The sequence below is a fragment of the Marmota flaviventris genome, chromosome 1 (genome assembly GCF_047511675.1).
Source record: "Marmota flaviventris isolate mMarFla1 chromosome 1, mMarFla1.hap1, whole genome shotgun sequence".
In the NCBI taxonomy this organism is placed as follows: Eukaryota; Metazoa; Chordata; class Mammalia; order Rodentia; family Sciuridae; genus Marmota; species Marmota flaviventris.
Window position 1 is genome coordinate 36,574,625 of NC_092498.1, and position 26,893 is coordinate 36,601,517.

Below are 26,893 nucleotides of genomic sequence, written 5' to 3' on the forward strand. Positions count from 1 at the left end.
TCTACCTGCCAAACAAAACAAAAGTTGGTTAAGTAAATTAATATATTTTATTCAGTTATAGACTAAGAAGTGGAAATACAGAGAAATTGTATTTATCAAATAGGACATGAATGAAAAAAAAAACTCACATTCTTATACTTTTTTAGCTGCAAATTGGTACATTTTTCTTTAACTGATTGCCCACATTGACACTTTGATTACAGTAACATTTTTTTCTGTCATAATTTGACCAAGTAAATTAATACTTCTTTGTTTAATTCCTAAATTAGAGAGTTTTACTTTATTTACAAAGAGAACTGACATTTAAATAGTTCAATATTCCCCATACAGTGGAGTAGTCATTTTCAGGTTATAAAGTTGGCATCATTTTTGTTAAGCAACATTACATCAATAAATTGTTTTTACTTCAGTAGTGTCAGGTTTCAGCCTTCACTTGTTTTTTTTTGCAGAAAATATTGCTACATTTTGAATCTTGCCTAGTTTTACTTTCTTCCATTTCCTCCCTGACCTTGTTTCTGAAATCTCTGAAATGACCAAGGTCAGAGAAAGAACATTTAGACACTGTAGTGAAAATATATTGTAAGTAAACTAATATTATTTAAGAATTTAACATATAGAATTTTACTTTTTGACTGTACTTTGTTAGTATACAAATGAGGAAAATTGAATGAGATCTATTTTTGTAGTAGAGGAATAGTAGAATAGAAAGAGTTTACTTAGCAGTATAGATGTCACTTAATAGGCTGTGGCAACAGGAGTTCTGAACTTCTTATTTGTAAAAACAAGACATTGGCCTGGCAAGTTTTAAGTGCCTCTAATCCAAAATACATTGTTTTTCTTAAAATACATTTTGGTTTTCTTTTTTATTTCTTCTTTTTACCACTTTAAAACAATGCACTTAGAACTAAGAATTATGATTAGTCATACTTAGTTGGGAACCAAATTAGTAGAATTGTTTTGTGTTAATATCCTTTATTGAATGCTAGCAGAATAAACCTTTCAGAAATCTTGGGTAATTTGCAAAGGAAATAGAAATATGGTTCTATTTTTGGCCTTTAGAAAATTAAAATTAGAATTAGCAAACAGAAAAATTATACCTATGAAGGAGATTTTACTTTTTCTTGCTAGCAGTTTTTTTTTTTTTACTGTTCATTAAATTCAGCAATTGTTTATTGAATGTTATGTGCATATACTGGGCATTAGGGTTACAGTGTTAAACTCCTCCTGTTTTTGAGGAGTATTGTGGGAAGTGCTAACCTTCAAATACATACAGGGAGCCATAGAATTTTCAAGATAAACAGTGTGATTTGAAAGAAATTTTTGGTTCTATAAAGCTAACGTGTTTGGCTGTGGTATCTATTGTCTGAAGAATAAATTAATAGTGGTGGAATACAAAATCAGAAATTCTATCATGTGCTTTCTATATAGAGTATGCACTATTGTCCGCATGCTAATAATGTTGTTCTTAACAGCCTTTGGACATACCAGATGGTCGAAGAGCTCCACTCCCGGCTCACTATCGGAGCAGTAGTACTCGCAGCATAGATACTCAGACACCTTCTGTGCAGGAGCGCAGCAGTAGTTGCAGCAGTCATTCACCCTGTGTGTCCCCTTTTTGTCCTCCGGAATCCCAGGATGGTAGCCCTTGTTCAACAGAAGATTTGCTCTATGATCGCGATAAAGGTGAGAGTGGAGTAATCCATTTAGATAGAGGGTTTGTTGTAGAGTCTTGTTCATTATATTGTCTTTGTCTTAGATCACTACATCATTTTTTTTTCTTTTGTTGAATGGTGAGACTATAAAAAATTATTTAATCTAGGTTGGTTTGTTTGTTGGTTTCATACCCCCTTCTTTGTGACTCAGAAACATCTTCCATAAATGTGTCAGAGAAGCACAGCGCATGGTTCAACAGCTAATGAAGCCTTTTCCTGGCATTTTCCAGAGCTAACGATTGTTATGGTAGAGTATATATATAAAATTAGATCTTATAAATAGTGATTTGGGAGGAAATACTTCCTAAATTTTTTTTGAGGAAGTATATTTTTAATCACACAAGTAGATAAATTTAATAATTATCTATAGGATACCAGGACATCATCATATTATGATATGTGGATAGATTAACTATTGAGAAGCTCTGGAATTTCTACCTCCTTATCTGGTCCAAACTGTGTTCTTGTATTCTTTTTTTCTTCTCTCAGGTACTTGTCTACCACCTCTTACTTGGTTCTTTCCATTTCTGACTCCCTAAAACCTAACTAGACTACCCAGCTGCCACCTTCTAACTACTTTCAAACAAACACTGAACTTATTTTTTTAAAAGAATATTTATTTTTTAGTTGTAGTTGGATACAGTATCTTTATTTTATTTATTTATTGTTACACGGTACTGAGGATCGAACCCAGGGCCCCGCACGTACTAGGCAAGCACTCTACCACTGAGCCACAACCCCAGCCCTGAACTTACTTTTTATAATATGTACTGTTTCTCACCATAAAGAAATCAATGGCAACAAAAAAATTAAAATGGAAAATCTAGAATTTACAAAATCCTACAGGAATTTTATGGTCCTTGTTCTAATTTGACCTCCAGTCTCTATGATTTGTTTTTATTTGGAGTACTATTTTATGTGAAGTGCACAGATATTACATGTTCAGCCCAATTAATTTTTATGTGTGTGTGCACTCATGAAGAATCAAGGTACAGATGGAGAACAGGTTTATAACGCATAAATACTCTCTCCTGGACAGTATCTTTCCCTCTGCACCTGAAAGTAACCACTGTTCTAACTTCTTCCATCAAAATTTTGTTTTTGCCTGTTAACAGATTTCATACAAAAGGAATGGTATGGTATGTATTCTTTTGAGGGCTTATTCTGCTCACTGTACTAACTCCTCTGAGATGTTAAATGGAAGCTACTTGGGACTTTGTGCTTTGCATTTATATCTCAACAGCTTTCTGATTTCTTTCTTTACCCTTTTGTTACTGAAGCTCCGTAGAGCCCCTTCCTCCATTATGAGTGTATTGATGTTATCTCAGACATCTCTTTACTTCAAGTGAGAAGTCTTCATTTCTTAGAATGTTAGACTAGGACATTGTCATTTCACTGCTGTGGTACTCTGATCACTACTTACAACCATTTTACTGTGGATGTTTCACAGGAAAATTAAGAAAAATAACCTTACTTCTGGTAGGAGTGTTTGCTTTGAAGATAAATATAAGTGTTATATAGAGTAAACTGGTTTTAGGCCATGTAGGTGGGAAATGTTGAAAATGGTCTATATGACAGATTCTCAAACTCTTTTTCATACCAGTAGAAAGGATAAGTACAGTTCAGGTTGGCCTACTTTGCTACTTATTATCATTTATAATTGTGGTAAAATTAGAAGTAGAAATAATGGTGATAGTGAGACTAGACAATTAATTCTGGAGTTTTTGTTTTGTTTTGTTTTTATGCATAATAGTATGGATAATTGAGAGATTCTGAACCAAAAAGGAAATAAGGAAATGTGTTAGGATGGTGATAGATGAGTTTCTTTTTGGTTGATTGGTTGTGGGATTGCCTTTAGAGCCTCCCAGTGACTATGTCCAGAAAGCAAATAAATAAATGGTTTCAGTAGCTCAGAAAAGGTCTTCACTTAGATCTAAGTTTCAAGCAGTACATGTTCTTTAACATCTCTTTTTCCTGAAGATTTATGTTTTTTTTAATAAGATGGTATAATTATGTGACCTACCAGGATCTTTTATAAGAGACATTATAACATACAAGTTAAGGACAGCACTGGCTTTGAAACAACACAGGAGTACATTTGAATTCTGTGAAGTTTTGGGCATAAAACCTACATTAATTCTCAGGGATTCAGTAAATAGTAGCTGCTACTATAAAAATCATCATCATTATTATTACCTATTTATTTCCCTAGTACTTTCAGGAAAAAATAAAAAATACTTACTTTTCCTCTGCAGGTTATCCAAAACTTCTCTCTCTGGTCTACATAGTTCCTGCTAGTTAACTAATGATCTACATCCTGATCATTTCTTAGACAACTTAGACATTTTCCTAAGACTTTGCCCTTTGTGTATTTTCCTCAATGTCTATTTATTTGCCCTTAGTGGATACCTTTTTATTCTTCCTTTTTTAAATTTTTTGTTCAGTGTTTAAAATGTGAATGCTGGTTCAGATCATTCCTAAAGCTAAGAGTCGTTTTCCTGATAGTTTAAAGATATTTCTTAGTAAAATAGGGTGATAATACTTATCTCATCATTTTTGGGGGTTAAATGACATACTATGGCAAAGTATTCAGTGTAATCCTTGGTACACAGTAAACAATAAGGGTGGTGAGTGTTACTGACACTTTTTTTTTAAGTTCTTTAAAAATTATGGAGATAGGTCTCAGAAGAATTTTATATATATATATATATATTTTTTTTTTCCATTTTCTATAAGACAACCTCAGTTTGGGATTTAAAGCCTTATAACATAACATCAGTTTCTTAAGATATCTTAACTTAGAGGCATTGCTTGTGATTAAGATCAAGTCGATATTACTGTTCCCTAGAAAAATTTATGGCTTACATGTGAAATTTCTAGTTCTTCAGCAAATCAAAGCGAAAATTAAAATAGCATCTTTTGCCTTTATGTATGTATATGTACATATATACATGCCTATGCATTTTAGGATTGGGAGTAGAACTTTATGTTTTTAATCTAAGTTTTTACTTCTAGTTTACTTAAGGAATATGTGTTGAGCATTTACTGTAGGTCACATACTATAGTGAAGAATGAAGAAACAAAGAAGTATAAGTGATTTCAGTCTTTATAAACAAATAATATGCATAATATAATTATGTTTAGGATACTAAAAATCAAAGGAAAGAGTTGTCAATTCCACAATTTTTGGAGCATATATATTTTATCATTTAAACTGTAGAATAGTCTCTGCTTCATGATTTCTCTATGTAAAGTTTAAATTCTGGATTGACGTTTTTGTTTTGGGAGCTTTTAAAATATTAATTCAGTCTTATGATTTGTATTTCTATACTAAATTATAAGTTGTTCTTTTATTTACTTCCAGTAAAGAAAAAGTAGAAGCTATATAACTTTCTTGCTGGTTTTCATCAACTATGAAAACTGAATGAATGGTATAATTTTGTAGTCAACTAGGATCAATTTAGAGTACCTACTTACTCTGCAGTTGCTATAAGAAATTTGTTCTTTGATAGAATGGCTTGTCATACACCCCTAAAAGCTTGGATAGACATCACAGGAGGTGAGAGGGACAGCCATGGTGAATGTATGTTCTAATGAGGAATGTGCTGGTAAGCTGATAATTTTTCTGGTACTCATCTGTTATATGCTTAGACTTTTTCTGACTTTGCTAACATTATTTCTGCCTATTTCTATCATATATTCTCCATGAGTCATGTATAATTTGAGACTAAATAATTTTAGTTGAATAGCACATTGGTTTTTTTCTTTGTATCATTTGCAATGCCAGGACAGAAACACTCTGACTACTAAGAAAGTTATAGATTTTGAGAGACTTATTTCAGGTGGGGATTGTCTTCTGGTTTTTTGTTTGTTTTTGCTTTGTTTTTGTAGTTACTGTTGTTGTCATTCTATTTTATTTTTGTTTGTTCTCCTAGGTTTTCCCAGAAACTTAAAGACTGAAAGTAGCCTGGTCACATGTGTATAGTTGCCAGGCTAACCAACCTAATAAGAGTTGTGGTTCCTGTGGCTCTGTGTGAAAAACTCAGGGATCCATAATAAGAGATCTCATCTTTGACATTTTCTGAATGTACCCTAAGAGGTGGCCTTCCTCGTCAAAATGCCCACAGTACAAGGCACAAAAAAAAATTATATAATACTAATGGCAGTGTCATAATTAGTTCTTCTAGCAGCTCTATGGGTGTTATTTGTTGGTAGTCAGATTGGTGCTGGGCAAGCCACAAAATCTAGACTTCAGTACACCACTTATTGTTGATCTTTAGCACAATTCATAGGCAGTTATAAAATTCTACAGTTGTGCAAGATATTTTGGAAACATTGATTATTGTAATCTTGAAGTAAATGGAATCATTTTATTTAGGCCAACTACTGAGAGTTGTATTCTAAGAGTCTATAAATTGATTACTTGAAATTTAAACTGTGTTTTCTTGGAGGAGCAGTGTATGCTATTTGGACAGTTTCCCAAGCCAATGAAAATAACCCTACTTAATGTCATAAATATTATCAAACTTTGAGTGTTAGGAATATAGATGGTCCTTGGTCCCAGGAAAGAAAAAAAATAGGGGTTTTATCTTGTCTTTTCAAGGTCTAGGTCTGATCCCAGGCAGACTTTTGAAATAGCCTATGTTTTAGTCAGATTTTTTACTACTATGACTGAAAGTCCAGACCAGAACAATTTTAGAAGAGAAAAAGTTTATTTGGGTGCTCACAGTTTCAGAGGTCTCAGTTCATAGATAGCTGGCTTCATTTTTCAGGACTTGAGGTGAGGAGGAAGAGTGTGGCAAAGGGAAGTGACTCACACAAAGATCGGGAAACAGAGAAAGAGACTCCACTTGCTAGATACAAAATATATAACCCAAAGTTATGCCCCCCTGGAACTACTTCCTCCAGCCATACTCTACCTACCTTCACTCACTGCTCAGTTAATCCCAACAGGGGATTAATCTACTGATTGGGTTATGGTTCTCATGACCCAATCATTTCACCTCTGAGCTTTCTTGCATTGTCTTACACATGAGCTTTTGGGGAACCGACACCTCACATCCAAACCATAATTGCCCATGCTGGACCTCTTCCTATTCTTTTCTATGTACATTTCAACCCTATTTGTATTTATCTCTAGGGCTTGATTTCTTAGCCTTTTTTAATTTTGCCTTCTGTGTTTTGGCCCTTTGTCTTCTAGATAGCCTAACTAAGAGGTTATGGCATTTCATGTTTTATATTATAAAAACAAATATGATGATGGATACACCTCTTTTAGTGACTGTACTTGAAAAATCACTGTTTTTGAACCTGGATCTGTTTATCAAAAGATTGTCTCATTTTAGTTCTGTGATGCTTATTGTTTATAACATTACAAACTGGAAAGATATTGTTCCAACAAAGGAGTTGTTAAATAGGCACTGGGAAAGCCACAAAATCTAGATTTCATCATGCCACTCATCATTGATCTCTGGCATAGTTGATTTTAAGTAGTTGTTTAAAAAATTCTGCAGTTTTGCAAGAGTTTTATTTTTATTAATAGGTTAAAACTGATCTATTCAAGAATTATGTTCTTAATGTCATTTTCCCTATTTGTCTTTTTCAAGATGACATGTACTAGTACATACATTTCCAGGATCTGACAGCACATGATAAGCATCCAATAAAGGCGTGGTTCAACAACTGGACCCATGACAGATAATGTGATAGCTCTATGTGGATGTTATTATTCATAATTCAAAACTACTTAATAAGTATACAACTCAATTCTAGTTGTTATAGATCAGAGTTTAGATTATAAGGAAGCCAATTTTTTTTAACATTCTGCATATATATTTCACTTAATCTTTTGTTACCCGTTTACCAGAAAGTGAACTATAGCAAAAACAGTTAACCTAATATTGCTGATTGCTTCATTCTCAGCAAATACAGGAATGTCTAGCATGGTGTAGTGATGAGTGAAGATTGAGACATTTTTTCATAATATGTCCATATTTTAAAATAAAAGGATACATCTTAAGTGACTATGTTGAAAACATCAGTGTCTTTTTCTTTCTTTTTTAAATTTTTTTTTTAGTTGTAGATGGACACAATACCTTTATTTTATTTGTTTATTTCTGTGTGGTGCTGGGGATTGAACCCAGTACCTCACACTTGCTAGGCAAGCGCTCTACCACTGAGCCACAATCCCGATCCAGTGTCTTTTTCTTTAAGTTGTTAAATTATGTGTGTTATGCTTTTTGATATTCATGAAGAGTATGAAATCTTTTTATAAAAACAATAAAGAATAGACAAATATTATGCTATGATATATAGATAAAGATAGGTACTTTTTGGTAGGAAAGAAGCCAAGAATTTTAAAAAATCCAGTTGAAATTAGAAGAAAGGAAATAACTTCACTAAGACCTAATGTATATATACACACATACACACACACACACACACACACACACACACACACCTTAATCATGCCTGGGGAGAAAATAATAACATGTGAACTCAAAGGAAAAGAAAATCTGAAGTTTTTTCTCCATGTTATCTTTTGTGTTCCTCTAAGAAAAATAGGCTCGTAGAGGTGTTTCCTTGTGATACTAATAGGAGGCCAACTCAGTGAAGCTATTTCCCAAGTTGTAGGCTTTTAGTTAGAAGCACAGAATGTTAGACAGGAAGGAACTTGATCATCTAGCTGTCTCCTCTTATCCTCATCAAGACACTAGGTTTGAGGTAGATCAAAACTTAGAGAAGTAGATAGCATGATGGTAATGACTCTTGACTCTGAGACAGTCCTAGGCTGAATGCCTGCTCTGCCACTTACTAATGATGTGTCCTTGGACAAGTTTCTCATCCTCCTTGTATCTCAATGTCCTCCACTGTAAATTGGGGATAGTTACCTCATAAAATTGTTATGAGTAAGTATGCTCAGATGATTTTACTTTTGTTATTTCCTGTTATCACAAACCCATGAGTAGATGATATTTTTATTTAAAGGTTAGTTGCAGCTTAAAGAAATTAATTTTCCTAACTTCTGTGGAGTTCAAATGCTAACAACGACCTTCTGTAGGAACTTCATATTACATCTTAACTGCCTTTGCAGAAGGAATAGTTTTTATATAACTTTCAGCTGTGAAAGAGCCTGGTGTATGAGCCTGGTATGAGATAATAGTAAGAAATTGTATGGTTGGAGCATAGGCATATAAAGGTGGGGAGTAGAAAAAAGTGAGAGTGGAGAGGTAGGCTAGTAGTTCACAATGGGTCTTGTAGAACTTACTAAGAGAAATGAAGAGCCAAGAAAGATCCTTTGTCAGCTAAAGGACATGATCAGTTTAATATTTGAGAACCATAATTCAGGTGGAATTATAGAAGTGGAGTTAAGTAAAGATAAACTTTATTTTATCTTTACTTAAATAAAGATAAAATAAAGAAGAGCAAGATAATGTGCTCTTTTAATAATTTTCAAGCTTTTAAAAATTTATTACACACTCTTGTCATCAGTTTTGACAAGGGTTCTCCTAATATAAGTTCATATATTTCTAAGTTATATATGTGTAAATTCATTACATAAACTTGCTAGTAAAGTGTACTTGTTCTTTTAAAAATAAAAAAATAAATGGTCTCATCTTTTCTTGCCATGTGTTAGCAGACACTTCATTTAGGAGGCCACAGATGTAGGGCAAAGATGAGGAAAGGTAACAAGGGCAGAGGAATTAGAGGAAGGGGACTGAGAAAGAATCAAAAGCATTTTGTGGCTGTTAAGATATATCAGTTGAGGGAGGAGAAGGAGATGTATATAATGGCAAGGTTCTGACAAACCTTGTGGGAATGGTGGAAAATGATTACCACCATTAGTAAGGTAGAGAATATTGGAGAAAGAATAGGCTATAAGGTGACTGTAAGGGTAAGTTTAAGATTCCTCATTGATGTCTGCTCAAAGATGTTATAATACCATTTCCCTTTAGCAATTTTTTTTAAAAATACTGAGTTATATCTAACATTGTGTTAAGATGACATTTATAGCATTTTCTTTTGTCTTCTATTTGCATATAGTGCTCAGTAAATATTTAAATGAACATTTACAATTGTAGTAAGACTTTTATTAGATTTTTTTTTTCTTTTATTCCCCCTGTAGGATATTTTAGGAGACTTTTATATGAATAATATGTTGAGTTTTTTTAAAACCAAAGTTCCTGGAAATTTTTCATTAAAAAGTTTGAGAATATAAAAACTAAGGTTATAGTACATGATTTTACTAGGCTTCCTTAAATTCATTACTTCTCAAGATATAAAATACTTGGTATAATTTGCAATTTATTTTTAGTTTAATTAGTTTTATTGTGATTTATATTTAAAAGAGGCATAATTTTAGTCTATAAATGGGTTGAAGGACTATCTTCAATAAGGTGATTTTCTTTCATTTTTAACTATCATTCCAGAATGAGTCCTTAGCATATCAAGGACTCAGTCAGATTTGGAGATAACAATCAACATTGTTGTTCAGTGTCTTATTATCAGTATGCAAAAACAAAAGAGCAACCATAATTTGCTTAATTTGTGAACTGGTAGCAATTAAATTAATACTAAAAAGAATGACAAGTGATTAAAATATAAAACACCTCCATGATATTTAATTAATGGGCCTAACATTTGAAATGTAATTTGAGTTCCACTAAAAATAACCTGACTTGAAGTTCAAAAGATATAAGTAGCAAAAGATTATAATTTTGGGTTTTTTCTCCTTACCCTTTGATTAGTGTTGATCTTATAGCGATCTTAGCTATAACTATGTCTCTTTGAAATAATATGCATTCTCATAAAGGGTTAACTTTGAAGTTTTACAAAAAGCTTGGAGACTATTTGTTAAATTCTCTTTACATGTAATATCATGATTTGGTTTTAGAGTTAGCAGAAATTGCAGGCCTTTCGATATAGTTAGTAATGCTACCTGGTTCTAAAAGTTTGTTGCTAAGAAGCGTTATATGATTGTGTGGTTTTCCTGATTTCATTAGCCATCAAACCTCAGTACAGTTGATAATTTCATGTCCTGAAGCAAAATAAGTAATTTTAGCAGCAGAATAGTAATTCTGTTTGGTCCCTACTTATTCAATCATATTTCTAATCTAACTCTGTTGGTTAACTAATACTTTTATTATACTCTTAGTATGTCATTGAGTACAGTGTTGGCTGAACACTATTCTCATTTTCCCAGTCAGTTACCTGGGAAAGCTAGAATAAGAATTCCATACTATTGGTTATTGCTGTGTATATTATAAAATTATTTCTCTATATGCTTTAAGGCATTGAATTTAATTTCAGGATGATAGATTTCTATATACTACAGGATGCCATCATAAGCCCACAGAGTCCATGCTAGGCAGTTGCAAACCACAAGAATCTGGTACTCCAAATATTACTTTGCTTTCCTGCCAGAAATAAAATTTTATCTTTGCTTAACTGAATAGAGTGTGCAAATCCATTGAAAATGACTTTTTCTTTTTACCCATTTCTGCCAAGAGAGTGGAATAGGTACTTAATTTCTGAAAGGTTTGCCTTTTTAAATTTGCAAATTTGATAGGATGTATTATTTCTACCAGTACAGTGTTATTGATAACTTACTGTGTTTTCAGACACTGTTCTTTCTGTACACATTTTTATAGCTAATATATCAGTAGCCATTCCCATTTTTATAGATCAAAAATTTGAGATTATTGTAGATCATGCAGTTACATCTACATAAAAGGTAACCTGATTCCAAACCAGTGTTCTTAATATTCATGGTTGATTCTCAAAATTTGATTGTATATCAGATGCAATTGGAAACTCCCCTGCAAAAAAAGAAGCATTTCCTCATAATACTAATTAAATTAGAATCTCCTAGGAATGACGGCTGTATATTCTTACTTCTAAAACATCTTGTGTTGTTTTAATAATGTGGAATTTGGGTTACAAATCACCATTGTATAATTATACTTGCTATTTTTAGAATAAGCATATTTAATTTGTTAATTTGATAGAGATGAAGCACATCTAAAGATTTAGGGCTTGAATATAACCATGACAAAGAATTTACACACCTATTTACATAAATAATAAATATAATCAACCTTAGTATATATATATATATTATTTTAATACAGGAATTGTAGATCACATGACGTAATATATGAGAAATAATGAAGACTAGTAATATATGAGAAATAATAAAGACCATTTCTGAAAAGTTTCTTCATTCAGAAACTTTTAAGCCATAAAAGTACACATCATTTATTCTTTATTTGTAGAATTTCAAATTTAATAACTTCTCTAATTCTCCCAAGATTTAATTCATTATCATGTTTAAAAATATTTACAAGTTATATTTACAAGTTACTTATATTTTAATATAAATATGGTACACATACATAAGTATGATCTGTTATAATAAAATAATCAATGAAATGTTTCCATGCTCTTGATTTTCTCATGATTCTGTTACAAATATAAATTAGACTGTTGTAAATACAGAAAGATATGTAAATAAGCATGTTCATTGCATTTAATTTTATTAATTGACAATTGGCTATAATGTTATAAGACCATAAAGTAACATTTAACTTAATCTCAATTTTATTTCTAGTTATGAACACACATTATTCCTCTGTAGGATAATAGGAAAGTCATATAATTAAGATTACTGAGACTTTTCATCTTGAATCTCCTGAGAAGGCATGCTTACTTCATATTTAGAATATTTGAAATATAATTATGATATTTAATACAGTTTTAAGTGAATAGGTGATTCATTATACATTCATGTATGGAATTGGTAGAACAGGTTGGTAATATAGGTTATTTTTAAAGCATTCCACATTGTAAAGCAAAAAAATATTTTGATACAATTTTCCTCCTTAGTATGTTAAAACTGTTAAAGAAGAAAAAAATCACAGAAGTTTAGAATTCATGTGTGATGGTTGCTTTAATTACATATAAATCCAGAGAGGCAAGTTGTGTTCAAGGTAACACAACTATTCAACAAATGATAAAGCCACAAACTACATGTCTCTGTTCCTCATTCCTCTTTGCACTAAGATTATATACTGACCTGAGGGGCAAAGTCCAGATTTAACAGATCTTTGTTTATATCCTCAAAATATTTTTTAAGCATTGTCTTTCCAGACCCCCAAACAAATTTAAATGTCCACAGATAACCAAATGCTCTTTTACTGAAAAGTCAAAATAATATAATAGCACTGAATACTATTTGTCTAGGCTGATTGTTTTGTTTAATATTAATTACCCTCTCCCAAATGGATATTTTAAAGCAAGAATGGTTAAGTAGGTACAGCTCTGTTAAAAAGAATATATTTGTAATCTCTAGAATGAGAAAAAAAGTTTAAGAAAAATTGTTTCATTTTAGAATGTTTATGAAAAAGGTTATTAGTTTTGCAGCTTCAACTCTGGGAAGATCCTTTGAAACCAATAATAAAACTTAAATAGCCCTTATAATAAGAAGAAATAGAGCACAGAAGACTGCAACTGACTGAAATAATTTTTCTTACATGATAATTGAGTGAATCCTTGACTAGTGACATGGTCATACCCTTGCTGATAGGCATCAAGCACAGGGTTTTACTGATTCTGTATACTGTGTGGCTGTGCTGTGTTCAGTTGTAATCTCCATGGAGGCTTCTTATGACATACTCTTGTATTCTTGATCCAGTTTATTTCCTTCTTATGAATTGTCGCTGTCTAGATAGTAAAATTAGGTCAAGGTATATTTTGGATATTGCATTGAGTTCAGGACCTTATTCACACCAGTTTTTGAGCAGTGTGTCTGTCTAGCCTCATTCAAATAGAAACATCAAATTCAGACCCCTACTCAGACTCATGTTTTGTATTGATCTAACGGAGAAAATCACATTTCCCCTTCTTTCTTCCATTTATCTAATCAAGATACAGAATAAATGTTGGATATATGAAAATCCTCAAATCTGAATGGTATATGAAGAAACCGGCTTCATTCTATTTACTCCCGTGCATAATCTATAGGATATGAATGACAGTGATAGATGAACTATGTGGCTTTCTAGCTTTCCTGAAAATGTGGCCTTGTTTTTTTCAGGCATTGATTTTCCAGCTAGAGATGCAGCCATACTCAAATTTAAGCACTCATCTGTATTCTCAAGACTAAAATAGATGCTAGTTAGTCTTGAGAATACATAAAGTATTATTTAGGAAAATATAAATAAAGTATTATTTAGGAAAATAGACCAAGAGTCTATTTCCAAATCATATATTATACCTTATTAATGATGATAAAAATGTTCCTGTTGCTGAGTTTCTGAACTTTGCTGGACTTTGTTCTGTACTCTAAACTAAAGCAATGTACCAAAATTCTAATATAATTGTGATGGTAATGCCATCTTTCAAAATAGATGAAAATAATATATCCCCATTGATCTTGTACTTGATATTTTAGCAGTGGGAATTGGTTTGCATTAAGTCAGAATTTGTTTAAATAGGACTGTTAGATTTATACAAATACATTACTGACTTTACTACTTGGCATCTTACAGCGTTAATGACACATTTTGGTGGATTTGAATTTCCAAAATCCCTTGCCAAATAGGAAAGGGAGAATTGCATATAGGTTTTACAGCTTTTCATGAATAGACCATTTTCTTTTTGGTGAAAAATTATGAGGGAAACATGTTAGGTAGAGATGTTTTTGGATTTCCCATGTCTTTTAGTAGCTAAAATGCAAACTGTGCTAAGAAAGCCCTTTTATAGGCATTTTAAAGACAAAATTCTGAGTAAATTACCTATTTTATGATGGGCATATGGAAGAAGACTTGTGTTATAAGCCTTTTTTCCCCCCTCTCTCCACATGTTATTCATGGTGTTTAGTAAAAATATTTCTAAAATATTACACATACTAAATTTTTCATTTCAGTTGGTAAAACAGAAAGCATATAGAGAATGCTGTATTATTATAATCTGTTATAATCCTTCTGTATGACTTATACATGTTACCTCATTTATTTACATTTTTTTAATTTTTGTTTTAATACATGTCTTTTTTATTAATATTTTAAAATTTATATATGACAGCAGAATGCTGAATGTTTATTCAGCAGAATGTTTATTCACATCAATTCATATCTTCATGCATACTTTGGATAATGATGACCATCACATTCCACCATCAATTCTAACCCCCTGCCCCCTTCCTTTTCTGCCCACCACTCTACCCTATCTAGAATTTGTCTATTCCTCCCATGCTTCCCCTCCCTTCGCCACTATGAATCAGCTTCCTTATATCAGAGAAAACATTTAGAATTTGTTTTTTTGGAATTGGCTAACTTCACTTAGCATTATCTTCTCTAACTCCATCCATTTATCTGAAAATGGCATGATTTTATTCTCTTTTATTGCTGAGTAATATTCCATTGTATATATATGCCACATTTACATTTTTGAAGTACATAATAGATAGTATATTTATTTTCAGTATCATAGCTCTACTTTATTCAAAAAGTAGTTTTCCAGACCAAAGCATCTTCCTTTTATGTTGTTTTTTATGGCATATTTCTATTTTTATTTAAATGAAATATATTTCACAAGGATGTTAGATATAACTTTACAATAAAAGAGGCTCTGTGGTGAAAGGAAAAGGGGGAGCAGTGTATAAACTGTGCAGAAGGCTGTTTGGAAATCAGGTTTAATTCAAAAGAACTTTCAATCACTAGTTAATATAACTGCTTTAAATTTACAGACAGTGGGAGTAGCTCACCGTTACCCAAGTATGCTTCATCTCCCAAACCAAACAACAGCTACATGTTCAAACGGGAGCCCCCAGAGGGATGTGAGCGAGTGAAAGTCTTTGAGGAAATGGCGTAAGTAATGTCTTTTCTATCAGCTGGGTTCTGCAAAGCTGTGAAGCTTTTTACTGAGACCAGTTGATTACTGATGAATCAACTACTCCATCCAGCTGATAATGTGTTTTGAAGCAAATTATGAAAAAAGATTCAAATAGGCAAAGGGAGATACTGTTGAAGGAGAATTGAAGTCTATGCTGGGGATGTCTAAGCCAGTGCAGAGAAACTTGGAAAATCATGCTTCTTACCTAAAAGTTCTATTTTTAATCTTTAAGAATTTTCCTTTCAACAGCTGTATTAATTTAGGTGCCTGACAAAAAGGCATTTAAGAGCAAAGTTAGCACACATGACTAGCCTACACAGTGTATTCCACAAGCCAGAGGGAAAGTCTCCTTCCCTAGAGACACTTCTAGCCTGTTTATTCATGAATTCAAACTTTCTCTTCACAGATTTGGTTTTTCTTTTTTCTTTTTTTAAAATTTTAATATGTATAAATTAGAAATAAACTCAAAAAAGAGGTTCATGCTATAAACCTGGGCAGAATAGCTCAGAAGAAGACTGTGGCTTTTGGACTATTGTCCTTTTGTCCCATCACAGGTGCCTAATGAAGGCTGTTATACCCTTGCAACTTAAAAGGAGATAGAGATGGGTCTTGCAGGAGTTGATGGCTTAGTTCTGGGAATAGGAGAGGAAGGGCTTATGGATCCTCCTCTGCTGGGTGGTTGGCTCTTGGAGAGACCATTGAAACTTTTTCTCCCCGATCTGTGCCAGCTGGAGTATGTCTAGAGATGGAGAAAAACAAAAAGATGCTTCTCTATCCCCACGCTTTTTTTTTCTTTTAAAAATACAGAAAAGGTTATCCTAACCTTGCACAATCTTCAACTATAATTTAGACGATTTTTCCACATTCCTAAATGATTGAAAACAAACTCTAATGATCTCTGTAAAAAAAAATTCTCTGCCCAGTCCTTTTGAAAGTTGTTTTAACTCAAATATCACTTCAGTGCTGTGCACATGAATATCTGCCAGCTGACTTGTGCTATGGAAGATGTTTACTCCTCTTTGTACACTTAACTCATTCCCTGCCATTCACATTTTAGCCATTTTAGAGAATTCCAGTTTAATCAGAAAGTGCTTAACTCCTTGGTGATCATAAACCTAATTTTGTTTTATGGTTTTAGGTCTCGTCAGCCTCTCTCGGCCCCTCTCTTTTCATGTCCTGACAAAAACAAGGTTAATTTCATCCCAACTGGATCAGCTTTCTGTCCTGTGAAACTTCTAGGCCCTCTCTTACCTGCTTCCGACCTGATGCTCAAGAACTCTCCTAACTCTGGCCAGAGCTCAACTCTGGCAACTCTGACCGTTGAGCAGCTCTCTTCCCGGGTTTCCTTCACGTCTCTTTCCGATGACACCAGCACAGCAGGCTCCCTAGACACCTCTGTCCAGCAGGCATCCCAGCAGCAGCAGCTCCTGCAGGAACTGCAGGGTGAGGAACACATCTCTGCTCAGAACTATGTGATGATCTAAGCAGAGGGGGAGCTGGCCTCCACCCCATGTTCCATGGACTGGGAAAAGGTCTCAGACTTTTATCTGCATGGAGTGACAAACTTTCTGAACACCACCACCAACAACAAAATACTTATCAGCATCATAAAGTATCTCTTAACACTGATCTTGGCAGGGACGGAACTCCTATTCAGCAGTTTTTGTGGAAAGCAGTAATGCTTGCAAAATGTGTATGTCATTCAGCGTGTAAGTGGAGACTATGCATTTCATAGTATGTTTGACAGATTAGTACTGTGTCCTGTGTGTTGTTCCAGATTCTTCAGTATAAATAAGCTCTATATCAAAAAGTTGCCTGTCTAAATAGAAAATGTCTTGCTGTGTTTTGTCCTATGGAAAATACTGTACTTCAGGATTATGTTTACAATCGATCCAGGTGTTTGTTTCTAATTTCTGTAATACATACAATGCAAAAAAAAAAAAAAAAAAAAATGGCCACAACAGTTGCACAGTGCCCACCCTATGGCCTAGCTTCAGGTACTTCAGTTGAAGTCTAAACTCAGGTAACTTGGAATGTATATCATATTGGGATATTAAATATTTCACAGCTAAAAAGCTAAAGAGGGAACATCACTCTTGCCTTTCCTTATTTTATGCATTTCCCTTTCCTCATTACATTCCACATTCTTAGAATAAGAAGTGCATTCAACCCTAGGAGAATGATGATCCTGGACATGGGTGAACATGAGGAGAACCAGCAAATCTGTGGTGTGACATCACTTTTGTCATGTGGTAACAAGTTAAACAACTGTTGCATTCACTGTTCCAATGTGTAAATGTGGCTGTTTTAATTAAAAGTTTGGGTGTTGCTCAGTTAGTGACTGTTACAATGTTGCAGATAAAGTATTCAGTACTAGATTGTACATAAACATTCCACATTATGTGTGATGAAATTTAAAGACAAGAAGGTCTAGGTTTAATTTCAAAACAGGGTTCTGAAGTTTCACAGGGGATGATTGAGGTTTTTTATGTTGGCCATCAGGGTCATAATTGCTACCATTTTTATCTGAAAGCATATTTATGCTTAGTTTCTCTTTTGGAAATTGTTTAATTTCCAGGTTAGAAAGTGACACAGTTTTGTTTATTAGTTTCTTCAAGCAGTTGAGGTGCATGAAGTTGCATTCATGCAGAAAATACTTGGGTCTCAGAATTGGTGCCACCTAAGTAAGCAGGTTATTTGGTGACTTACAAAAGCAATATTTCAAGGCTAATTTAAGCCTTGCATAATACTATCATGAATAGTTTTGTTAATATTTTGGATATGTGAAGTAGAGAATATATCCAAGTAAGTAGCCTTGAACTTGAAGACTTGAAATAAGTTTTCTGTAAAGTGTGAAGAGAGCCCTAGATATTCCTGGTCAGTCAGTGGGAGAACCTGACTTTCAGACAGTTTTCTGCAGCACAACGAAAGTATCCAAAAGTCAAAGGAAGCTTTGTGTTTTTATTCCATTGATTTCAGTTATGAAAACCTAGAGTTGTCTTATCTGCACCCAAAGTGTGTGGCACAATATTTTCTTAAGAAGAAGGGGGGAACAAGGTGCCTATATTTAAAGGAATATTTCAGTTTTCTTCAGTCATTCCTCGGTTTTTCTTTATTTGCTAAGAAGGTTGAAGAAGGATGAGATGATAGAAAAGAAAGCAACACCATTATTTTTTTTTTCAAAGAAATTATATGTATATGTAAATGTTTGTGTGTATGTGTGGTCCATGTGTTATTTTGTCATGATCCCAATTCTCTTCTTTCCACCAAAGTTTGCAGTAATATTCTCTCCTGAAGGTGCATTTTGGCTCCTTTAAATTAGTCAGTGTTATATTGTAGGAGACTGTCATGGAGAAAAAGACTCAGTTTACTTTTGCCATTTTTCACAGGGGAACCTTTTAAAACAATCTTTTCAGCAGCAGACACCTTTAACCCTAATAATCTCAGGCCTTGATGAAAATACTATATTTTGTAGATTATGGTTAAAGGGAGAATTGCTAGTTCCGTAAGATAAATATGAGCTCCATTTAACTTCTGATATCTGGTTTAGCATTACATGATGTGTTGATCTTATGCTCTGCTTTGTCCAAATAAGATGCAATAGTATCTATCAATTTCAGAAAGATGGACTGAATATGCTTTTTTCGTGATGAAATCTGATGTACGATATTTATAGTGATGTGCTTTTATTTTCTCATGAGAAACTAAATATTGTGTTGTACATTTGTTCTTAGCATATATTAAAGTTTTGAACCAAATGTGTTAAAGCTTGTGCTTTGCCATGTAAATTTTCCAGAAGTTGTTGAGCTCAAATGTATCCTACATCCAGCTGTAGAAAATTGTCAGAAATTGTTTAAATTTTGTATATAGTTGTACTGTTTAATTTTAGCCACTGCGCTGAACAGTATTCGAGTTATCATACAATATGGCTTTACACAAGGAAATGTGTGGCTTCTGTTTTGTATTTTTTCAGTATAGAAGTTCCTGTGTCTTATTTAAATAAAGTTATTAGTAAAACTGGGATCATTCACATATGCTTTTGGCAGGACGGCCTGTTGGCACATTACCCACAGCTCAGGGTAATGGCAGTATTCAGGGTAGTTAATGCTCACTCAGTTCTTGGCCTGTGTCTTTAGAGCAGGGTGTTCACATGCATTCAATTTCTCTTAACTTGGTTTCCTCTAAACATTTAATTTGCATATTTTCCATCAAAAGGTAGGAAGCTAGATGTCTCGAGTTCCATGCCTTTGTAATGCTCCCAACTGTAAATTCCTTAAATAGAAAAAACATTGTTCCCTATATTATTATTTTATACCTAAGAACATATGGAAATGAGTTTAAATTCAGTGAAATCACTTCAAAGGAAGTTGTACATTTCTTGCAAAGAAAATTGTAGCAATAAAATTGAAATTCTTATCAGATTCAAAATAAGAGGGAGAAAAGCTTTACAAAATAAAAGAAGGTTGATGTTAAACCTGCTATCCAAATAGGGTCATGAGATCCATGTGGGTAGCATTCAATTTCAGCAAAAAATAACTTTAAGAAATAATTCTCCAGCAGAGTGCTGTTCATTGCCAAAGGACATTTCATCAAAGACATTGATAAGATTTGGTTTCTAAATTTAACTTAGAAATGACTACTTAGTAGCTATGTTTTTGAGAAAAGTAAAATGTAAGTTAAAGGGTGTGATTTATCAGCTGTCTTCCTGAGGATAATATATAATTTAGGCAGGAAATTACCTTGTCCCATTAAAAAATCTCATTGCAAATGAACATGAAGGAAAGTGCAGTTTTTCACCCTTATACTCAGATTGCATAATAAGCTTAATAAAAATGGCCCTGGGAAATTAGTGTTTTGCAAAATAAAATTTAAGAATCAAAAAAGGATAAATTAGGCCAAATTACTTATATGTTTCAGTGCTAAGTAACTGATGCTAATTAAAAAGAATCACATGAAGTATATACATGAACATTGCAGACCAAGGAGTTACCTTTACCCCCTGCCCCTATCTCCCATCCCACATTGAGATGCAACTAGCACTGAAGTTTCATTCTTCCTGACATATTCCCTGTTGGCTCTGAGGGCAGCTCCTACCTTCTACCACATCTTTGGTACTCACAAGTCTAGTGTCTCACCCCCCTCCCCGCCACTACCAGTATTTTACTCTGGTGAATAGGGATTCTGTAATGGCAGAAGCTTTACTTAGTACAAAATCTCGATGCTATAGCCTGGCCCCACAGTTCTAGAACCCCTCCTCCCAGACTTCATCTCATCTCCACCTCAGTGATTAAACATAATGAGGGCACTGTCTTTATCCTTGTGTACCAAGCCAACTCTCCTTTACACTCCTTCCTCCTTCCCATGACAAGGAGTATGTCCTGATTTTTTTTTTTCTCCACCTAAATCTCAAATGTGCCAGTAGTTATCTCACTACTGAATTTCAAGCTGTGGAGACATGCTGGTGGTGTGCTGGACAGCTGTGCCATCTAGATGAATGACTTTGGAACAAGATTCTGATAGTAAGGAGACAAAAATCATTGAGTATGATAGACTTCCAAAAACCTTGGTATCTTAGACAAGAGGTTAGAAAAACTACTGCCCATAGACCAAAGCCAGCTAGCTGCCTATTTTTGCAAATAAAAGTTTTACTGGACTGAAGCCACACTCATTTATCTGTTGCCTGTAGCTATTCTAGTGTACAATGACAGGTCATTGCAAGGGAGTCTGCCTCACAGTACCTCAAATACTTATTACCTGTTTCTTCACAGAAAAGTATGCTGACCTCTGGTGTAGACTAAAGAGCAGACTAGAGACTAGATGTAAGTAGCTGGTATCATATGTGATTATTTTCATGACTAGAGAATTTTTAAATGGTTTATATAAGATCATGCTACCTAAGAAACAAAGGGAGGAGATCTGGGAAGGGAGCCTCTGTTCCCCTAGGAATGATCCTAGAACTCCCTTTGAAACTGCTGGATTCTCTCAGCATTTGGACAGTACCCCACAGTAGCTCTCAACTGACTGACCATGAGCTGCTTATTGTGTGGATGACAGTTCCAAGGTAAATGGACAACAACTTATTTGAGAGAATGCCACCTGATTAAAGAAGCCAAAAATAACCTGGCAGACTGAATAAAATGCTGAAAAATTGAAGACCCATTTGGGGGTCTTCACCGACTTACAAGCAGTGGCCAATGACCTGGCCACATGGTCATGTAGAAAGCAATGAGAACCTGGCCTATTAAAGAAATGCCCATGTGAGCCACAGCCCTATAGAAATTTGAGGGGTACATTTAAGATGTCCACCAAAAGAACTTGCCAAAGAATTGTCAAGCAGATATCCCTGTGTTGTCACTTTAAGTTGGCTCCTGGGTTCATTTAATCAGAAGACATGGTGGGAGATGCAGCAGTGAAAGTGGACTGAATCTAGACATGTTCCTCTCACAACCTTTGAAACACAAAATTGCAACAAGAACCAGCAAAAGGGATGAAAGACATGATGGCTATGTGCAGCTTCCTTGGTGGGAAGGCCTTCATCAGAGCTGGCAAGTGAGACTGATGTTGTTAGCCCCAGGGGGGTCCTGACAGGAATAGATACCAATTCCAGACTGGGCTGTTTAGCCAGTGAAGGATACAAACATTAAGAAGACTCAGCGCAGAAGACACTGCCTGAGTTTAGACCACCAATCATCATTGCTTCAAACCAAAGAACACACTCTATAGCTCATAACATTCAACTCTGGGCAGAGAGACATCCTCAGAGTAACAGTTTTAGGAGTAGATCACCTAAAGTGGAGAGAGAACAGCATGGAGGATTGGCTTCCACCTTCTCACACACTTGGCCTGAGAGGTACTAGAGGAGTGTCCCCACTAGATGTTATTACTGTTTTTCTGGTGAATGTGGAGGACAGGGGAACTCACTTTGGAGAGAGAAATGCTGGAAAAGGATGCTGGTGTAACTATGATAATGTCTTTTTTTTTTCCCCCACATCACCTGAAAAGGAAAATATATACTGCCACAGAACAGTATGTACTTGAAGTAAGGATGATTCCTCAGCAAGAAATTTTAAGTGTGGTTTTAAACCTATGTCAGAATTCCTAAGGGCCTCATGGGTATGGGTTGTATCTTCACTGCATCTGGCAAAATGGGGGTTAATGGTGAATGCAGCCATGTTGCCTGGAGGCAGAAATAGCTCACTAGTTCTGTACCCACTAACCTTATTCTTCTGCATGGGAGTGGACTGAGAGTGAAGCACTTGCTAGACTAGTATTGCTGCCTAGGTTCTAGACCAGCACAATAGCTGCAGCTAATGTTTTTTTCAAAGGTGAAAAAGGTTGTTAATGGAAAGAAGGAGGAATAAATAGAAGCCAAAGGCAAAAGTATAAATAAACGGGTTTTGAATTGAGAGAGATTCAATATTAACACCTCAAAAGAGGCTCAGAGAAGGAGATGACATTGTCTCTGACCGCTATTATCTCAACTGCCTGACAGGGTGAAGCTGCATGTTTGCTGAAACTTCTGCTTTTGGGACTTGAGGCAATCATGTGAAAGCCTGGGAACCTGAATGGCCTCAGGAGACACAGTCTTTCAATATGATGATAAACTATACTAGTTATTAGTCACTGAGGGGATTCTAATAATGTGTTATCTGTTGAATTGTATACCCCTTTGATGAAAGGGATCTATTGAAAAACCCAGAGGTGACCTGTGATAGGATAGACATTTGGGGGGTTTTATCCATGGTTCCTAGCCCATAACTTCCTCTGTAAGTCAGGCCAAAGAAACTAGAATTCCTCTCTCTTGAAATGAGTCAGAGAAACTCTAGAAGCTAACCATAAAGAAATCCTCTGACCCCCCCCCCTTTGCCATGAACAGGCAATAAGACCCTTCTCATTCCACAGGGGTCCTGCCCTATGCCTTAGAAGAAGGAGTACTTCACACAAGAAAGACCAGAAAGAATCTAAATAGACAGACTTTGTTGGATTTCCTCACCAGACTATTAAAAAAAATAAAACATGCCTATGTAATAAAATTGTCATCAAACTCAAAAAGACAGCATTGGGAGAGCTTCTGGATGGCTCCACATGTGGAGATTGCTGGACAGTGGTGTTTCCTGAGAGTCATGGATGCTCCGTGTCCCTTTCCCCATATCTTGCCCTATGCATCTCTTCCTCTGTATCCTCTGTAATATCCTTTGTAATAAAACATAATTGTGTTAAAAACAGTTTCCTTAATACCCCTCCCTTCAAGATGCAAAGCTTAATTTCCCTTAAGTGTGGGCTAGACTTGCTTATTATGAATAGAATATGAAAGAAGTGATGAGATGTCATGTCTGAGATTAGGTGATGAAGCGACTGGCTTTGCCTTGGGTGTGCTGGCTTTCTTGGATCACTTGCTACAGAGGAACCTATATTGTGCAGATACTCAGAAAGTCAATGGAGAGCCCCAGTAGTGAGTAGTGAAGGCCTCTGATCACCAGCATTCGAGGAACTAAGGCTCCTTGCCAACAGCCATGAGGAAATATCCTCCAGGCCCAGCTGAGCCTTGTGATGACTGCAATATCATGACACCTTGTGCCAGAGTTGACTGCGATATCATGATACCTTGTGCTCCTGAGTTCCTGACCTTCAGAAACTGTGTAAGATAATACACATTGTGTTAAGGTACAAATTTGAGGGGAAATTTGTTATGTAGTGTTAGAGAACTAAAACATACAGCAGCTTTCTCCTCCAAACACATATACCCATTATTACCATTAATGTTACCCAAAGCCCTCTATTTAATTCTGTTCTCTGGGTCCAGAAAATGAGACTTGCAGTTTTAGAATGGGTACTTTGAGGAAAAAAAAGCCCTTTTGGACTAGGTTCAAATAAAACTTTCCAATACAAAATTTTGCAATTTGAACACCTCATATGATATTCTGTCTCTGTTGTGTAAACCTAAAACTTAATTTGTCTAACATGAAACAACTTAAGAGAATCCAGTGTGAGGGGGCGGGGGGAGGACTGGGAATTAAAATCCTTGGAGAAAAGGATTTCCTGTGGAAGAGGATACAAGAAATAGTGAGATAGGTGATCAGTTCTTAAAGCCAAAAAGGAGTAAGGACAGAATTTCTCAAGAAAATTAGAAATATTTCTAGCTTTAACGTCTTGTTTTTTCCTTTACTTTACAGGAGTCCGATGACCTACTGGCTCTAAAATGTCCTATTCCATTCCATAGGCATCTGCATCTCTCCAAGAGGAGAAAGAAAATAAATGTTTTCAAAGGTTCCAGATCAGTGTCATGATGGTTTCTCTCATTCTTAACAGCCATTTTCTTAGCACTAAGAATTTGAACAATTAGATCATTTTTCCTCCAAAAGATTTTCTGATAACAAGGAATGGGTTCCCTTTCACACTACACTCACTCTTGGCATCTGATTGAAGCACGACTTTGATGACATTCCTTTAGCCAGAATTGGGTCTGGCCCTGCAAGTGATGGATGTTATTTCAAACCCCTGTCTGGAAGCAAGGTGGATAAAAGGTGGATGTAGGGCTCCACCAGGACCTGCCAAAGGGGGAGAAGGGTTCATGCTGGAAAAGCAACCTTTTCTTAGGTTTTCTATTCCACTTTGTAAAGGAAAAGAGCTACACTCGAGGGACAGGAGTTAACAAAGGACACTGCTCATGTGCTGCAATAAACAGCCTGCCATTTTTCATATGGACTGGAATCAAGGCAGACAGGGTAATCTTATCTGACTCTCCATTCATCTGCCTCTTTGATTATAAACACCTGGTGTGTTCTCTTCTACTTCCCTTCCCAAGGACCACCCTGGAGCAAGGCCTAGGAGCTGTGTATGTAGAAGCTATTCCTAGTCAAATCCCTGAGTCTTTGTCCTGATTACTCTCCTAAGTCTTGGACAGTGTAGCAGATCCTGTGGGAAAACAATGGGGAGGAGAGATAGAATATGGCTGATACAGAGGTTGGAAGGAAGACAGGCAACTAAGGACTTTGCTCTGGTGAGTGAAGGAATAGTTAAGGTGAGCTTTCCCAATATTTGTATGCCCTCTTGAAATACTTGATGTTTTTTTTTCATAAAACAAGCATACATTCCTGTTGTAATGTTTAGTAAAAGACAAGGAGGCAACACAATCTTCATTTTGCTGAACTGTTGACAGTTGTCCTCTTTCCTCTGCCTGTACCACCTTCTCACTTTCCATCTGTCAACCAGTTTGCAGTAGAAAGCAGATATGGCTTAACAGGCTGTTTTATATAATTTATAACATAAAGTCAAGGTGAAAATCAAGGAAGTTATTAACATGAAAATTAATACTTAGCCTCACTAGTAATCAAAGCAATGCAAATTACAACAGGTTTTTGCCTTTAAATTGGCAAAGAATAGAAGATATAAATCTCAATGCTGAGGGCAGGGGTCTGGTCACTGTTTTGGTTTGGATCTCCAACATCTCTCAAAGGCCCTTATGTTGAAGACTTGGTTGCCAGCCTGTGGGATTATGAATGTGGTAGAAACTTGAGGAGGTGGAGCCTAATGGAAGAAAGTTAGGTCATTCGGGGGAGCCATACCCTTGAAGGAGATCTTGGGACCCCAACCCCTTCCTGCCTCTCTTTTTGCTCTCTGGCTGCCATGAAGTGAACAGATCTCCTCTGCCATGTGCGCCCCACAATGATATACTGTAGTGCCATAAGCCCACAGTGGCAGAGTCAAGTGATCACAGGCGAGACCTCTGAATCCATGAGCCAAAATAAATCTTTCCTCCTTATAAGTTATTTATGTTGTGTATTTTGTCACAGCACAGAAAGCTGACTAACACAGTCAGTCACTCATATCTTTCTGTGAGAAGAATAAACTGGCATATCCTTTATGAACAACAGCATGGCAGCACTCAACACCATGGCACAAAAGCAGGTCACAAACCTGCGTGATCCACCCTAAGAATGAGATCCTAAATAGATTGTTATACTCCATGTATGAATAATATGTTAAAATACACTCTACTGTCATGTGTATCTAGAAAGAATTTTTAAAAAAAACTGTGTGATCCCTGTGTTTTGTGAAAATATGTGAGTAAAAAGAAGGTATAAAAAATTAATGGTGGTTTTATATGGGTGGGTAATTCTATAGCATTTGCTTTTCTCTTTTCTAAGTTTTGTGTATCAGCACCCGATGACCTTGTAATTTAGGAAACAATGCATGATAATTTGTAAACACAAGGGAGGAGGAAAGGTAAAGGAGAAAAAAGAATGGGAGCAAAGGATTTCATTTCAATCGAAATAAGCAGCAGTTCT

At 35.1% G+C, this 26,893-nt stretch overlaps 1 protein-coding gene across 5 annotated transcripts in view; it reads left to right on the plus strand.

The window, feature by feature from the left end:
- The window catches only part of Glcci1 (glucocorticoid induced 1), an 89,876-nt gene extending 64,998 nt beyond the window's left edge, over window positions 1-24,878 (plus strand). For 2 of the 5 annotated variants that reach the window (XM_027952795.2, XM_027952796.2), the window contains exons 6-8: window positions 1,473-1,683; window positions 15,460-15,580; window positions 16,744-19,626. In XM_027952795.2, the coding sequence (XP_027808596.2) occupies window positions 1,473-1,683; window positions 15,460-15,580; window positions 16,744-17,089 (678 nt within the window). In that variant the 3' untranslated portion in view covers window positions 17,090-19,626. Of the gene's footprint in view, window positions 1-1,472; window positions 1,684-15,459; window positions 15,581-16,743; window positions 19,627-21,373; window positions 21,425-23,507 lie in introns of those variants that run through there. The other 3 variants (XM_071612588.1, XM_071612598.1, XM_071612591.1) reach the window with 3 other exon arrangements.
- Window positions 24,879-26,893: the final 2,015 nt, after the last annotated feature.